Here is a 16,276-nt window from a genome sequence, read left to right on the forward strand (position 1 = left end):
CTGACTTACTTCACTCTGTATGACAGTCTCTAGATCCATCCATGTCTCTACAAATGACCCAATTTTGTTCCTTTTTATGGCTGAGGAATATTCCATTGTATATATGTACCACATCTTCTTTATCCATTCGTCTGTCGGTGGGCTCATTGTATTTAATTTTAATGCAAATAACCACATGTGGCTAGTGGCTACTATACTGTACAGCATTAGGTCTGGATCATGAAATTCAGCACCCAATTATACTCTATTATCTCCTGTCATCCCTTCTTTGCATCCAATAACTCTGGCTAATACATCTTCGATTTTTCTACAATGCCTAGTCTATAGAAAAAATATGTTTGATTGGGCCCTATATGCAGAATACTAAAGGTTGACTAGATTTCAGACGTGCCTGAGTTTATGTACTATGGCCCCCAAATCTCTTCCCCTCGTTGTTCTGCACTGCCACTTGATAAACTCGCTCTGTGGATCTGGAGCCATACTGGACATGCAAGGTAAACACTAAGACATACTGAGACTTGGGGAATTCCCTGGTGGTCCAGTAGTTGGGACTCCACGCTTTCACTGCCAAGGGACTGAGTTCAATCCCTGGCTGGGGAACTAAGATCCCACAAGCTGCGAGGTGTGGGCAAAAAAAAAAGACATACTGAAACTTGAGACTCTGGAGTAGCCTATTATTATTTTGAATGAGTTACACTTAACCTCTCTAGTCTCGATTTCTTCATTTATAAAATGCCTATGATAACAGACTCTCCTTCCAAGAGCTGGTTGGGAAGATTAAGTAAGTTAATCCATCTAAAAAACTTGGCACCTAGTAGGTGCTCAGCAAAATTATTGCTGTGGGAGTGGTTGGATGAAGGAGTAAGAAAGAGAACAATTTGGCATCATCTCTGGTCCAACTTGGTTTCTCACTGAACAAATGCATTTGGACCTCCCAGGGGGCAAGTACTTCCTAGGAGCCCTCATAGGACTTCAGAGCAGCTCCCTTTTCTGATTACTCAGTAGTTTCTGACAAACTTACTTCTCACGGAGGATTTGCTCCTAGCCCCTCACCAGTGCCATGATGGAGGTTGCTACAGAGAGGTTCTGTACAGTAAACATAAGGCTGGGGGATTTATGAGGCCATTAGGTAGAAACATCAATATTTATGTAAAATTCATACTTGTTACTGACACCCGCTCTGGATGGAAGGGTGAAAGTTGCGGAAGTCAATGGTGCTCTACAAGTAAAGGCATCTGAGAATCTATAAAGCCTTCCTTCTTAAGCAGAACGATACAGGCAGAAAATTCTTCTGTGAACCCAGGCTGCACTCCTTAACTTTTCCACCAGAATCAATGCATTTAATCCATCCTCCCCAGTCTCTACTCCCTGCTGTCTCTGAGACTTAAAAGTTGCCTGGACCAATCCAATGAACATGACCTGATTTGGCTTAGGGAAACAACTAGGTGGAATATGCTTGGTAATCACTTATACTAACCAAGCTGGGGTCTTCAGATTCCTTAGCTAACACTTCCTGGTAGGAAGGAACATTGAGAAGGAGACAGGGCTATGAAACTGTTGCCATACACGGATTTTGCAGCATGAGCATTAAAGACAAACAGACAAACTATATTTGAGGGAAAAACTACACCTGATACCTATGCTTATTGAAGTTGACTTAAAAAATAAAACAGGGGCTTCCCTGGTGGCACAGTGGTTGAGAATCCGCCTGCCGATGCAGGGGACACGGGTTTGTGCCCTGGCCCGGGAAGATCCCACATGCCGCGGAGCGGCTGGGCCCGTGAGCCATGGCCGCTGAGCCTGCGCGTCCGGAGCCTGTGTTCCGCAATGGGAGAGGCCACAACAGTGAGAGGCCCGCGTACCGCAAAAAAATAATAATAATAAAAAAATAATAATAAAATAAAAATAAAACAAAGAAAAAAATTTTAAACACTCAGTCCCATTGTCCATGAAAACCACCATAACAACAACAAAAAATCCCAGAAATTTCAGAATCAAACTCTCTCTGCCATACTCAAAAGTGGTGCAAAAATTCTTTTAGGTCACATGATTTTTTTTGCTTTTGTTCTCAGATTATGCTACCAACCCAGCTTCAAGTCCTGTGTGTTTGTTAGTCCTAACTCAGACTCAAGTGGTTCTATCTTCTTTTTAATATGAGGTATGATTGGCTACAGAGAGCTAAACACACCATGTCTTATATATCTCCCCTCAAAATTGTACAAAGCCTTCTTGAACACCATACACCTATGACAATTCTAGTACCAATGGCCAAAACTACTTTATTTGGCATTGGTTTAGAGTTAATGGAACATTCTATTTTAAACCTCATCACCAGCAGTTAACTTAGATCATTTGAGGATGAGATCATTTAATTTTAGAATAAGCAAACTTGGGGACCCTATTTCTTCTGAGAAATAAAGTGTACCTAAAATAACAAAGATTTGTTTGATTTCTTGAGAAATGGCATGATATAGAGAAGAAGAGAATGTGGAATTTAGCTAGACTTACATTTGATCCTCACCTCTTTCTGTCACTGCTAATGTGATTTCGGTCAAGTAACTTACATTCCAGATGCTAATTTTCTTCTCACTGAAATGTCACAGTAATGATACTGACATTACAGGGTGTTGGGTCCAGGGGGTACCTCTACCAATGCAAGTGTGAGAACCACAGAATACTTTGCAAGGGCTTCTCCCTCCACTTCTTTACTTATAGATGCATTCTGACAGCAGTTTTCCAAAGACAGGTTCAGAAATAGTTTAAGCAAAGCCATCACCATTGAAATAAATGGATAACACCCAAAGGTTCAACTTTGAAGACAGTGCTTATTTGGATGTATAAGCTCTGATTTACTTGCTAACAATACCATGGGGACCACCTAACCTTGGGGTTCAAGATGAACAACAACCGCAGCATCAAAAGCTGTGTATACCATTAGGATAAATTCCTTATTCACATTAATGATGTATGTGAATTCATTTATTCCTCCCTAGGACCCAATGAGATACATGTTATATATTTGTATTTAATAGCCTAGGAGGTGAAGTCATAGAGATTAAGTAAATTTCCCAAGGTCAAAAATTGAATATCAGAGCTGGGTTTTTTTTTCCAGACTAGTAAATGTTAATGTAATTGCTGAAGAAAAAAATATTTATGTTACAATTCTTATTCTGTCTCAATTGTAAGGCTTCCTTCCCAACAATGGGTGAGGGTCTAGTACAGTTCAGAGAGACACAGGAGAAAATGTAGCATGACATATGCAAAGACAATGCACCTCTATGGAGTCAGTTTGCAGAAGGACACAAGGAAGCCTGATATTCAGATTCTGCAATATTCAGGTTGACATCAATATGTCATGTACCATAATTCTGAGTGGCCTCCTGTATCACTGCTATGACTATTTTTCTGGATTGTGGTTAATAATTAAAAATTATTCTTCCCAATTGTGAAAATATCCTTTATTTCCAAAGGGTCAAAAAGGCTACAGATAGGACCCTGTCATTTAAATTAAATTCCATTTAGCACATCCCATGTGGATGATTCTTGCTGAAGTCAAGCTTTTCAAGGCCTGAGTTCAGGGATGAAGAGCAGGCAGGGGGGCAGTCATGGTAAACTAGCAGGCTTGCTGTTACCAGTTACAGCCCTAGTAGAAAGTGGGAGGTGGAAGACGGTTTACAGAACAAATCAAGAAACAGGCTGGATGAAATGAGGATGGCGGGGGTGAGGCTTCTGGGCAGGGCAGCTGTTCTGTACCCATTTGGACTTATTTCTGTTATTAGACACCAGATAACCCTAATGCAGCTCTGTCATTGTCCTGCCCTTTTCATGTCTATAGGCTGACACCTGAGCCCTTAGCTTTGTCTTTTAACCTGGAATGGGTGATGAAAATATCTCAAAGGAGCTTCAGTTTTTGACTGTGACACAGAGGAAGAATTCATCCAACTGGAATCAGCCTGGGATGACTCTGCGATCACCAATGGGATCACCCATTCCCAGGTTTGGGAAGGTTTTTGACTCTCCTAAAAGAAACAACATTCAGAAACATCGTATGACAGTTTAATGCTTACTTTGGGCTAGGCATGGAGGATGCAACCATAAAGGATGTCTAAAATTCCTGCACTCACACACTTCCATTCTACTGGGGAAAGATGGGCAATAATAAAGAAATCAAAAAACACAATCTCTCTATTTGTGAGTAATACTAAGATGACAATTAAACAGGGTGATGTGCCAGAGAGTGCCAGGGTGTAGGTGAGAGTAGATGGTCTCAGAAGGCATTTCTGAGGACCTGCTATTTTTGCTGAGACATGAGTGATCCAAAGTTGCCAGCCATGCTGAGATGTGGAAGAAATCCTTGTACTTGCTGTTTCCTTTGCTAGGAATGAGTCTGGGTTAATCAAAGTGTAGGAGATAGTAGTGTGGCTGAAAAATGGTGAATGAGGGGAGAACAGTAAGAAGTTAAGGAACAATGGCAATGGGTCAATCATCTACAGTGGAGCAAAGACAGAAGATTAGATTAGATTTTAAGGAAGAGGGGAAGCCATTGGAGTGCTTCAAGTATAGGAGTGATAAGATCCGACTTGGGTGTTTAAATAATTTTGGATAGATTTCAGGGTGACCAGAGTGGAAGCAGAGAGTGAGTTAGTAAACTGTTGGAGTGATCCAGATTGCAGTGGCCATGGGTAGTGGTGCTTTGAGTTAGAATGTATTCTGGAAATAGAGACTTTCAAGGACTTGTGGACGGCCTGGACCTGAGGGTAAAGGGGAAAGTCAAGCTCTCCTGGGATTTTGACTCAAGCAACTGAGTGAATATCAGTGTGTTTTATTGAATTTGGAAAAACTGGTCTGGGATGGCGGGTGGTGGCTTAAGAAAAGTTGAAAAACTGCTTCCACTAGTGGGTGTTCAGGAAGAATTCTGCTTGGCCACACAAAGTTTGAAATCCCTATTAGCAATTCAAGGGAAGATGGATGCTGAGTAAATAGATGGACACAAATGTCCCCATCCAAGAGGAGAGACAGGCCAGAGATGGAGGTAAATATTTGGAAATTTGTGAGTCATTAGCTAATAGGTGAGAGTCAAAGTCATTCTTTGTGGTTGTCATTAGAGGGAGAAAAAAAGAATTGATGCTAAGAGAGCTCATTTGGAAGAGCACAATTCTAGCTAACGTTTCTGGAGGTAACTGTCCAAGGTGGCAGCTCTCTGAGCTCTCTGTGCCCAGCCCCACCTCTCTGGGACTTTCCAGGACAGATGCTAACTGAAGATGGGAAGAAGTCCCCTTGGACATGCTGCTCTGATAGAACAGTGATCTTCCCTGTGAAATCGCCTCCTCCTGTCCTCCTTCCAGGGATGCAGACATCCCATCTGGCCAGGAACTGGGGCAGCCAGGTCCATAGGCCAGCAGACACACCTATCTCTTAGTCATGCCTTCCTCCCCAGCTTCACCTTCACCCTCATCCCCCCAACCAGTAAATGTCTAGCTGGAATTGGCAATGAGATGCCCAGGGACTCACCATTCAAAGTCCCAGTCGGCACAGACACAGGGTTCGGAGACCACCGTCCCTGAGGAGTCTTGGCCCAGGGCACACTGAGCTCCTGGCTTGCGTTTCTTGAATATTTTCCTTTCTCCCATGACGCAAGGCTCCCCCTTAGGAAGAAAGTCCATAGTGAGAGAGGCAGAAAAACACAAAGATGGTGAAATAAACCAGCGTTAGCCTCTTCATTCTCTTTTTGTCACTCTATGTAGAACTCTCCCTCCCAGGAACCATTCAGGAGTTTCCAAGATTAAAAGGCTGATCTTTTACTACCCAACAAGAGGAACACTATGGGAGGCTGGCCTATCACTGTCCCTCCACCCAACCTAGCCAGTGATGGCTACTTCATCTTGTTTCTTCTCCACCTCCATAGAGAATGCAAACACTCCAGGTCATCCTCACAGACCACCCGGCAATTGCCCGAATGGCGTCAGCAGAAATTCCAGTGGAAAAGAATCCACTTCTGGCATAATTTTCACATCATCTTCAGAGTAAAATTGAAGTAGACCCAATAAGTTCCCTCTCTATGATAAACCACTGTGTCCCAGTCCTTATTCCTAGTCAAGGGCAAAAAGAGAAGGATAATAATTTGCTGGTACAAATTATAAGGACCCAGTAGTTCTGAAGAAAAAAGGAGTCTGCCTAATGTTGCATAGTACTAAATATCTGCCTTGCTAGAGCCCCTCACCTCCACCTTTCACCCCTTCTCTGTGGTCCTGTCCACAGTGCTCCTGGGTCCTGACTTCAGGCTGGTCTGAGAAATGCTCTCATGCTTCCCAGTAAAAGGTAAGATGGTCACATCATTGGTGAGGTCTCCTAGTTTTCTGGGCTTATTTCCCCATGGGTAGCACTAAAATCCCAGGTTACCATTATCACTACTTCCCCAGGCTGCTCAGTGATTTCAACGAGTAGATCAGGATTCCAGGGTGCAAAATGGTCCCAAAATCTCACCTGCCCCTGCTAGACCTGGGTGTGTGGGTTCCAATCCCTCCCCCGAAACCCACCATTATCCCCAGATGGCCCACTACTTTCCTTCTCCAAATAGGAAGGCCCAATAAGACCAAACAGGGCTTGCAGTGGCCCCTCTAGGAGACAGGACCCCCTACCCTGCACTGTACCTGATTGAGCAGGTGCCAGGTCTGATAATCCTCTTTGCTGCAGCGCCGGCTGAAGATAGATTTGTAGTCCACCTTCACCAACTGCCATTCCGAGTGGAGGCTGAAGTGGCCAAAAACTCTAAGTGTTTAGGGGACAAATGAGAAAGGCAAGCAGATAAAGCCCCATAGTCAGTCATAGCATCTAGTTTAGTGCACAAAGACTGGAGGGAGAGAGGGCTGAATTGCAGCCTAGACTTTAATGGTTCTTCTAAAGCCAGGTCTGTGAAGGCTATTGAGGGGAAGTCCACTGACCACACAACTACAGCCAATTGACACAGTATTCACTGTGGGTGTAAAACCAACTTTTTTTTTTCTTGCAAAAGTAATATATGTGCTTTACAGGAAGCATTTCAAATATAGAAGGGTATGGTGAAGGAAAAATCTTCCCCAATCAGCTACAATCCTCTCCAAAGGTAGACCTGCTTCTCGTATTTTCACATATAGTCTTCTTCTCAAAGCAAGCACTACTGTTATAGCTACTGATGTCCACAGGCAGGGACTCAGTTTTCTCATCTGTAAATTGTGCATGTGTATGTTGGGAGGGGTGGGTGTGGATTAGCTAATCTAAAGTATGACCTTGCCAATTCCAATATTCTGACTGAATCTAAGTGTGTTTTAGTTTAAATTCTCATTGCTTAATTCATGTGAATACCACCCTCTTTCCCCCTGTCCTGAAAAAGCAGTCGTCTCATAAAAGGAACTCATATTTATGTATAGCAAAGAAGCACACTTTCTGCGCAACTTAGATAATCAATACTGACCTTTTCAAAGTCCAGCAGTTGATAGCCCTATAAACATGAATGATCAATCATTTCTAGAAAAATAGAAAAAAAGACTGATCATCCATACTCCACTCAGGTGGCATGTCTTGTAATTACAATGCAAGGCATCTATCAGAGTGATGTAAAGGGGAGACCAGTCATGCCAGGAACCAAAACCCACTGAAGTCTCTCAAGGAATTGGATGGCTTCCATTCCAGCAAGAATTAATCATGCTCACAGCCCTGAATTCTCCTTCTCCCAAGTTCAAATATCCTCATAGTGACACCTAAGAGACTAACTCTCCTCAAGGGACATTTCCTTCTGCTATCTGAAAGATGAGGATGCTTTGGGGGGCGGGGTGGAGCTAATTAAAATTGTGAAATGGAGAAAGAATTGTTTTGTAGATCACACAACTTAAAATACACCTTAGGAAATGATTTTTAATGTCTTATGATTTACTCGTTAAATAAAGCTTTTTAGAGCTTTGACTGAAAAAAAGAAAAGATTAAACAGACTTTGAGGGAGTGACTGTGGGTCTCTCCTTTAGTAAAATTGTATGATCTCTGCATGAATCTTACCTCAGCCCTGAGTAGTAGGAACAACCAAGAGGCTAGAATACCCTGGACTGTGTGGCCAGTACTGCGTGGGATACCTGCCCTGACGTTCTCTCCGTTCTATTGCATTCTTGCCATACTCATTGGTCTCCAAATCCAATACATCCATGCCAGGTCTACACTAAGGTATATCTACCATTTAGTTCTGATTCAGTTCACGGAAAGGTCATGAGTTAGTCAACTTTTAATCTTTAACAAAACAGTTATCTCATAAAAAGTTTCTATTTGTTTTAAGAGAGGAGAATAAGGTTAAAAGCTCATCAAGAAAAAACAAACAGTGGGAGAAACCTTGATAAATGTCTTCCTCCCTCTCTCTCCAGCCTATCCAAATCCTCCCACATTCGAGTGCCACCTCCTCTAGAAAGTCTTCCCTGATTGGAGTACTCTGAGTAGCAGGATATTAGTGATGCTAAACAAAAAACAAAACACTCTACCTACTCCAAACAGTTTACAGTTATTTTATAGATCACAAAATACATCATGTCAGATGAATCCCGTTCCTTTCTATGAAGGATTACTAGGCATACAGAAGAAGGAAATATGAGGCACATGATTTACCCAGATATCAACAAGGCATCTGATGGTCTGCTGTAGCAGTATTGAAGAAAAGATGAAAAAACATGAGCCAGGTGCTAGTAAAATTATGTGGCTGAACAGTACCTAATTAAGGCATTAAAATCAACCAGGAGGGAGGGGGTGAGTAGTCAGCTGCAAGGTTCTGCTGTCTGCTCTTTCTCGTTCATCATTTTTATTAATGACTTAATGACATGAAAATAATGGTCATCATTGGAAATTGCATTTTCTGATGACACAAAGCTAGAAGAAACAGTCAATATGCTTGATGGCAGAATCAGGACCCAAAAAGGTCTTGACAGACTGAAGAGACAGACTGGATTTAATAATATATGACATAACAGGGAAAAATATCAGGTCCCTCCCTGGCAACTACATAAGTATTGGATAAAAGAAATGGGGCTTGGTGCAGCTCAGGATACATAATAATAATGATGATGATAATGATGATGATGCAGCTTAAGAATTTTTGTATACAACACAATTAATATAAGTAAACACTTCAGAAAGATCAGAAATACTTAAGGTGATCTTAGAATGCATTAATGAATGCAGAATTTTGTATATTCTGTAGAACAAAAGAGGAAATATCCTGGTCTGTTTTACATTAACTACATAACAAAGGAGAATTGTACTTAGTGTTGGATGTCACCACTCAAGAAGGATATACGTGAGTAGTACATGTCAGGGCTTTAGTGGTGGTAGTGGAGTTTGAATCTCCTGAAATTTGAAATAAAATATGCATTTACTGGCCTGTGTGTATTTATCTATGGAGACGTTACATATCTTTTTATCAGATTTTCAAAAGGGTTCACTGTTCCCAAAGTTTAAGGACCACTGGAAAAGAGAGGGATTCAGATGATGTACTGGATGAAATAGTGGCTCTCCAAAGAGACATGACCATGTCCTATTCCCTGTAACCTGTGAATGTGACCGTATTTGGAAAAAGGTCTTTGCAGTTGTGACTTAAGGATCTGAAGATAAAATCATCCTGGCCCTAAGTCCAATGAAAAGTATCCTTATAAGAGATACAAAGAAGAGAGACATACAGAGAGGAGAAGGCTATGTGAAGACAGAGGCAAAGACGAGTTATGCAGATACAAGCCAAGGAACACCTGGAGCCATCAGAAGATGGAACAAGCATGGAACCAATTCTCCTTTAGTGCACTAGAGGGAGCACAGTCCTGCTGCCACCTTGACCTTGGACTCTGGCCTCTAGAACTATGAGAGAATAAATTTCTGTTTTTTCAGCCACCCAGTTTGTGGTAATTTGTTACAGGAGGCACAAGAAATAATACAAATGGTGATATGATTTGAGACCACTTTTCATCTACCAATCCAAGGAGTGGTATAAAACTATGGCTGGTTAACCTGGGGATGACTTAGGAAGGGGCAGTGGAGGGAAGACCAATACATGGGCACTCTAGGGAGATCTCTTGAGTATTAAAAAATAACAAAAAATAAAAGTGTAAAGGTTTACAAAATGTGAGAGATCTTTCTAATAGACAAAGTTGCCCACACAGGAAAGGAATGGCTCAGGAGTTAGTAAGCAGAGAACTTCAAGCTCAGGCTTAACCATTTCCCAGGGCTGATGTTGAGGAGGATGCTGGCATCATCCAAGTATGTGTGGCCTAACTGACCCTGAGCCTCTAAGGATGTCCATGTTGTTGGCCTTCCCAGCTTTTAGGGATATCTGTTTCTGATCGGAGGGCTCATTTCAGAACTGAACATAAAATAGAGGCTCATTCAGAACTTGTGGACTAACTTAGATTCTTCTCTTCTACAGTTCCCGCAGGTGCATTCCTTTCACCAGTATTTCTTTGGCTTCTAACCCAAATTTCCTTACACCATGTTTTCCAGGTCCTTCCCCAAACTGTAAATTGATACACTGATATTTCCACTCAGGGGCTGGCTAGTATGCTCTCCCGCGGGGTCATTTTCCTGTGCCAGATGCAAATTTTTAAACATTTAATGTTAGGATTATGAGCTCTGTTCATTTTCTCACTGGCTCCCAACTAAAATTAGTAGGGTAAAACCTCTTAGTAACTTTCAGACATTGATGTACTCCCGTCTCTCCATCCACTATCAGTTCATGGTGGGCCCCCTCCTATGGGGCATAAGTGACTCTGATGCAGGGTCTCTCTTTTGCAAAGATCTGGCTTCCCTAATTCTGTTCAATACTGGATTCATTCACTGCTCTTCTGATTGGAGCTCATGGAAGATGAAGAAATGACAGAAACACAGCAAACTAAGTCAGAGATAAAATAAGGACTAATTTAATTTCAAGCATTTCTCATCCCTTTTCATAACTACCCTTAAACAGATGTTAAAATTCACAACAGGATCTGTAGAAGTGAGAACCCTGCAGAGAAGTCAGAGGGATTAGAAACCACGTCCATCACTCTGAGGTGATAAACACTGACTAGATCCACCTGGTCCTGGATTGGAGAAAGTGAAAACCTAGACTGTTTCTAAATAATAATACAAGAAATCAACTTCCCAGATAAAAGCCTCTCATCTCCTGGAAATGTTCCTTTAAGCTTTCACCAGTAAAGCAGGGGAAGCATATTCACCCCACTTGTGGTAACTTTTTGGGAAACAAAGTGATTCATAAATGAATTGAATACAAAAACTCAAGAGATGGCTAGGGTGGAGGAGCCAAAGATGTGGAACATTTCCAAAAGAATAATGTAATTCCCAAAACTAGGTACTACTAATTCCCAAAACAGGTACTACTTCTTTTAGAAAGTCTTCTGTGACTGTTCCAATAATACTGAGCTCTCGTTCCTCAGAAACTCAAATGGTCCCGTTATCTCTAGACTAGAGGATCTCCACTGTCTGCATCAGAATCAACTAGAGAGCTTGTTAAATATAGATTGTCCCACACCCAGACTTTCTAATTAGTAGTGTTGGGTGCCTGATTATTGCATACCTAATAACTCCCCAGGTGATGCTGATGTTGTTGTCTCCAGGACCACTTGTTAAGAAACACTGCTCTAGACCACTTATCCAGAATTTAATTTTCTTGTATTTTTGGTCAAATTTGTAGCAACCAATTAGAAAGCTTTGTAAGGCTGGGAATGTTCTTATACTTCTTTGGACCACATAAAGCTTTTCAACAATAGTTGCTTGACAAAGAATGGTTGATTATTGGGTACCAATGGAACAAGGCAATTTGAGAGGGTGGCTTCATTTTCAAGTCTTTGGCAAAAAAGCTAATTTCTAGCGTGTTCAAATTCACTGTCATCCACAGTCCCACTTCCTTGCAATTACCAAGATAAACTATTTTGACCTCCTTCTTCAGAAATGTATCCCCAGTCCCCCTTCGTAACTCAAAGCATATTTTCATCAACATAATCAAAACCCCAAGACAATGTATGTGAAAATCTTGAAAACTCCCAATTGACAATAAATATTCATTACCATCGCCATCATTCTCATTGCTGGGACCCCCACAGACTCATACCCAAGGCCCTGCTCATCAAGAGATTTCGATAGGGTTGGCTCAAAATTCCTTTTGCAAGGTAAATACTAACCTAAAATGCACGGGCTTTGTCTTTTGTGTGTGTGTGTGTGTGACATCTTCTATAGAGCCTTGCAGAAAGTAGACACCTCATATATAAATACATATGACTGTCTGGAAACAGGTAGCTTACCCTTTAGTTCCCCTGAAAAAGTTACTCCCCACCACAGAACAAAATAAATGAATTCTCAGAGCTATTTTTCACAATATGGATTTTCAGGAAAAATCTATTAAAATTTATTACTTCTGTTTTTCTTTTTCTTTTTACCTTGTCACCTGGAATTTTTTTCATGAGAGTTTTTGGCTCCACTCAAGATTCACCTTCTTCTTGGGCTTTACAAACCTGAGACCATCTCTCTCTTTCTATTAAACTCCTCTGTTGCTATCTGCCTGCACTGCTAATGTGACTCTGGTCACAAAGTGTCCTCTTGTGTGGTGGTTTAACTTTGAACATACAGGTGGTCTGGGCATGGTGGCAAAAGTAGTAGGCAAGGAAATAGAAGACTTGTCTTTTCCTAGTCCTCGTCTGCCACTAAATTAGCTAGGTGACCTTGAGAAAATCACTTCATCTCTCAAGCTTTCAGCTTCCTCACAGAAGATAATTTTTGAGCAGTGACACATATACTGAAAGGATGGGATGCAAAAACAGTCTAGGTGGAACATGGCTCCTAAAAGACGATTTCCAAGAGTTTATGTTCTTTCAATCCCTATGTCTACCTCCAGGTAGACAAGCTATCTGTCTCCTGGTGACCCCATACACAAAGGATTTATCAATTAGAGTCATTCATCTTTGTCTCCACTGGCACTTCTTTCATATAACAGATGCTCAATAAATAGTTCTGGGTTGATTAATGGGTAGAATTAATCTATCAAAACAATCCACTTCTTCCAAAATTGGGGTAATAGCTTTATCGACCCTTATTTCTGGGCCAAAGAACATGGTTGAGTTGTGTGTCCTTTGAGGTTTAGGAGGACTAAAACAATCTCAGGAAAAATAGCAGCAGTTTCTCTACCCCTTGTTATCATGGTCTGTGCTAGGATTTCCACAAACAACTGTGATTTGCTGGGACCCTAAATAACACTCCTTCTCTAATCCACCATCCAGACCTAAGTAAACCTTGTGGGTAGGGAAGTGATTAATTTGAGGGAGGGAGGTGGTTTACAAAAATAAAAGACTTCATTAGAATTCCATCCACACAGAGGGATAGCTACTCATTAATTAAATGATTTCAAAGGAGATCTTCATATATAATTGCTATAATTTAGGTGGAAACAATGCCACACTAAATGTAATTAGAGGAGCAGGCTATGTAAAGATGTTTTCGTCTTTACAGGAGAGCAACTCTGGGTTACCTGATTCTCCCCTGCATAGTAACCTGGTTCTTTGTTTGATCTCCAAATACACCAACTTTTATATACAGTTATAAAAGCTGAAAGAAGTTTCAAGGAGACAGTGGTTGACCACAATCTTTCCGAGAGGAAAAGAACAAGAATTCATCACTAGGAAGCCACGGGACATATGCAAAAGATATAACCAATAATGCGTGGGGAGCTAGATTAGCAGGATGTCACTGCAGACGGACCTTTGAGGGAACAGCTGGTGGCACTCCACTAGGATAATACCGTGTTGTCATCGAGCTGCCCCAGGCCCTCCCCCTTCCCTTATCCTCCTCAGTCACTCCAGCACCAGCACCTTGAGCTCCTGTAACCCCCACCTCTCCCATCTCTGTCTGCCTGAAGACAAGAGAACTACCTTAAGAAAGAGAACAAGGCCAAAGCTGACTGTCAATTTCTTCCTGACTTCCCTCTTTCTGTTACTGCCTCAGCTGAATTCTCAGACATCAGGCTAGACACCTCTGCATTAGCAGAGACTCCACCCTCAGTATGTCTTCTCTCTTAACCTCTAGCCTGACTCTCAATCCTTTTCTTACACTTCTACAAAATCTCTCACATTCACCAACTCCACTTGTATGCCACTCCTATGCCCTGATACTAATAATGGCCACCACTGACGGTCACCATTGATAGCATGCTTATCAGGTGCCAGAGACTCTGCTGAATGTTCCCCGGCGATTATTATCCCGAATCCTCCACACAAGGCCTGAGAATCTTAGGTATAGCCTTTTCAGATGAGGAAACTGAGGCCCTAGGTCCGTGTTCAAAGTCAAGATTGAGCTAGGCTTCAAGTTGACATTCGTGTGAGGCCAAAGCTCTTACTGGCTGCTCTTCCTCCTGCTGAAGACTGTATTCCAGGCTCTCAGTACCTCTTGCCCCCTCACTCATTTACACCCTACATCCATCTTCAAGGAACCTATCCTCCACCCATTTCCAGACAGTTGTCTTAAAGCATTATTCCAATGACACTACATCCACACTCAGAAATTATGGTTATAGAATAGGGACCGCATTCCTAGAACTAGCATTCCATCATATTCCTTTCCAAACTTTTCTTCCTTCTCCCCTATCTGTTCTTGCCAAACTGGTCTATTTCCCTTTCTACAAATGCCTACTCTACATAGATATTTGTGTTTGTGTGCACACACACACGGGCTGATGATAATAGCTGTGGAACATTTAGCAGAGTCCCTAGCATACGCGCACACACACACACACACACACACACTCCTGATTTCACACCTTATTTTTGCCATGTTCTTCATTAGAAACATCCTCCTTCAGTCTCTCCTATCCTAAAACCTACCCAAGCCCCGACTTAAATGCCATCTCCTCTTAGAAGTGTTCCTGAGGTATTCAAAGTCCAAGTGATCTCTCTTCTAGACTTCCTGTGTGAGCAGATGGTAATCCTCTCCCACAGAGCAGAGGCCTTGCTCAGTTTCTCTAACCCTTTGTTTCAGTAACACCATATCCTTCCCGTCTTCCTTACTTCTCCCCCAACTCCTCCTCTTCACACCTCTGTTGGTAACTTAAGCCTTCTTCTTATCTGTCCCTACACTTGACATTAGTTCTTCATATGTGGCTCAAGAGGTCCCCTAATGTCCTTCTATGACATTCATCTCTTCAACTTTAATTTCTATGCAGAGAACTCCCAAGGTACCTACTCTTGTTCCTAACCTCTTACAAGATTTAGTCACGAATATCATGCTAAGAACTTTGAATTTGATACAAGAGCCTCCCTATCTACCTTTGCAGCATTATCTCCTGCTACTTCACAGTGTTACTTGTGCTCAGACAGAATTCCCTTTTGTTCCACTAAAAGAAGCATGATTTCCTAGTGCCTGCTTTTCCTCTGCTGGGGATCTGATCTTGCCCAACATCTGATCTTGTCCAACTCCTACCCATTCTGCAAGTCTGAAGTCAAATAATATGCAGTAATTCTTGGAAGAGGGGAAAGGAGAAGGAAATCTTTTCAAATCTAAGTATTTTGTAGTGACCATTTTCTCTTTTAAAAACCAAAACTAAGCAGATGAGGTGGGGGTTTTTTAATTTATTTTTCGTACATTTAAAAATTTTGATTGAACAGAGAGAATATAATCTCAATGGATCAGCTCTTTGGAATTAGTCCAGCCTTTGTATGTGGCCTAGTATGTAGTCAATTGAAAAAAATATATTAAATGTTTTTTTAGAAAACATATTCTCTATTTGTTGTGTGGAGGGTTGCATATAGTTCTCTTAAATCAAGCTTGCAATAGTATCATTCATATCCAAAACCACACTAACTTTTGGACTGCTTGGTCTGTTGGTTTCTATGTGAAGTTTATTAAACTATTCCCCTACAATATTTCAAATCTTCCATTTCTCCTTGAGTTTTTGTAGGTTTTTGTATTATGCAATCATTGCACTATACAGGTTTTGAGATTTTTCTATCTTCCTGATGGATTATTCTTTTGGGTTTTAATTTAAATGCTAACTTTTCTATTATGTTCTCTGTGATCTTTCTTCCTTTTCCACTCCTTTCCTTCTTAGGAAGAAAAAAATGATCTCTTTCCTCTAAATTTTTGTAGCATTTTTTCCCTATGTTTTGAGTGTCACCCTTAGCACAGTGAAAGTTTACGCAGTGAACAGTTCTTGGAGCCAGGAGTCCAATTTAGGCGGCTGCTGCTAATGTTATAACACAGTTCTCAGCACCGCTTTCAACAAGGCTCTCATATCCCTTCT

At 41.4% G+C, this 16,276-nt stretch overlaps 1 protein-coding gene across 1 annotated transcript in view; it reads right to left on the reverse strand.

The window, feature by feature from the left end:
• The window catches only part of SORCS3 (sortilin related VPS10 domain containing receptor 3), a gene marked incomplete at both ends in the record, with an annotated part of 607,736 nt that overhangs the window by 41,333 nt on the left and 550,127 nt on the right, over window positions 1–16,276 (reverse strand). The window contains 2 exons of the mRNA XM_081251544.1: window positions 5,512–5,645; window positions 6,651–6,768. Of these exons, the coding sequence (XP_081107670.1) occupies window positions 5,512–5,645; window positions 6,651–6,768 (252 nt within the window). The remainder of the gene's footprint in view (window positions 1–5,511; window positions 5,646–6,650; window positions 6,769–16,276) is intronic.

The sequence above is a fragment of the Mesoplodon bidens genome, assembly GCF_964165515.1.
Source record: "Mesoplodon bidens genome assembly, chromosome: 1".
Lineage (NCBI taxonomy): Eukaryota > Metazoa > Chordata > Mammalia > Artiodactyla > Ziphiidae > Mesoplodon > Mesoplodon bidens.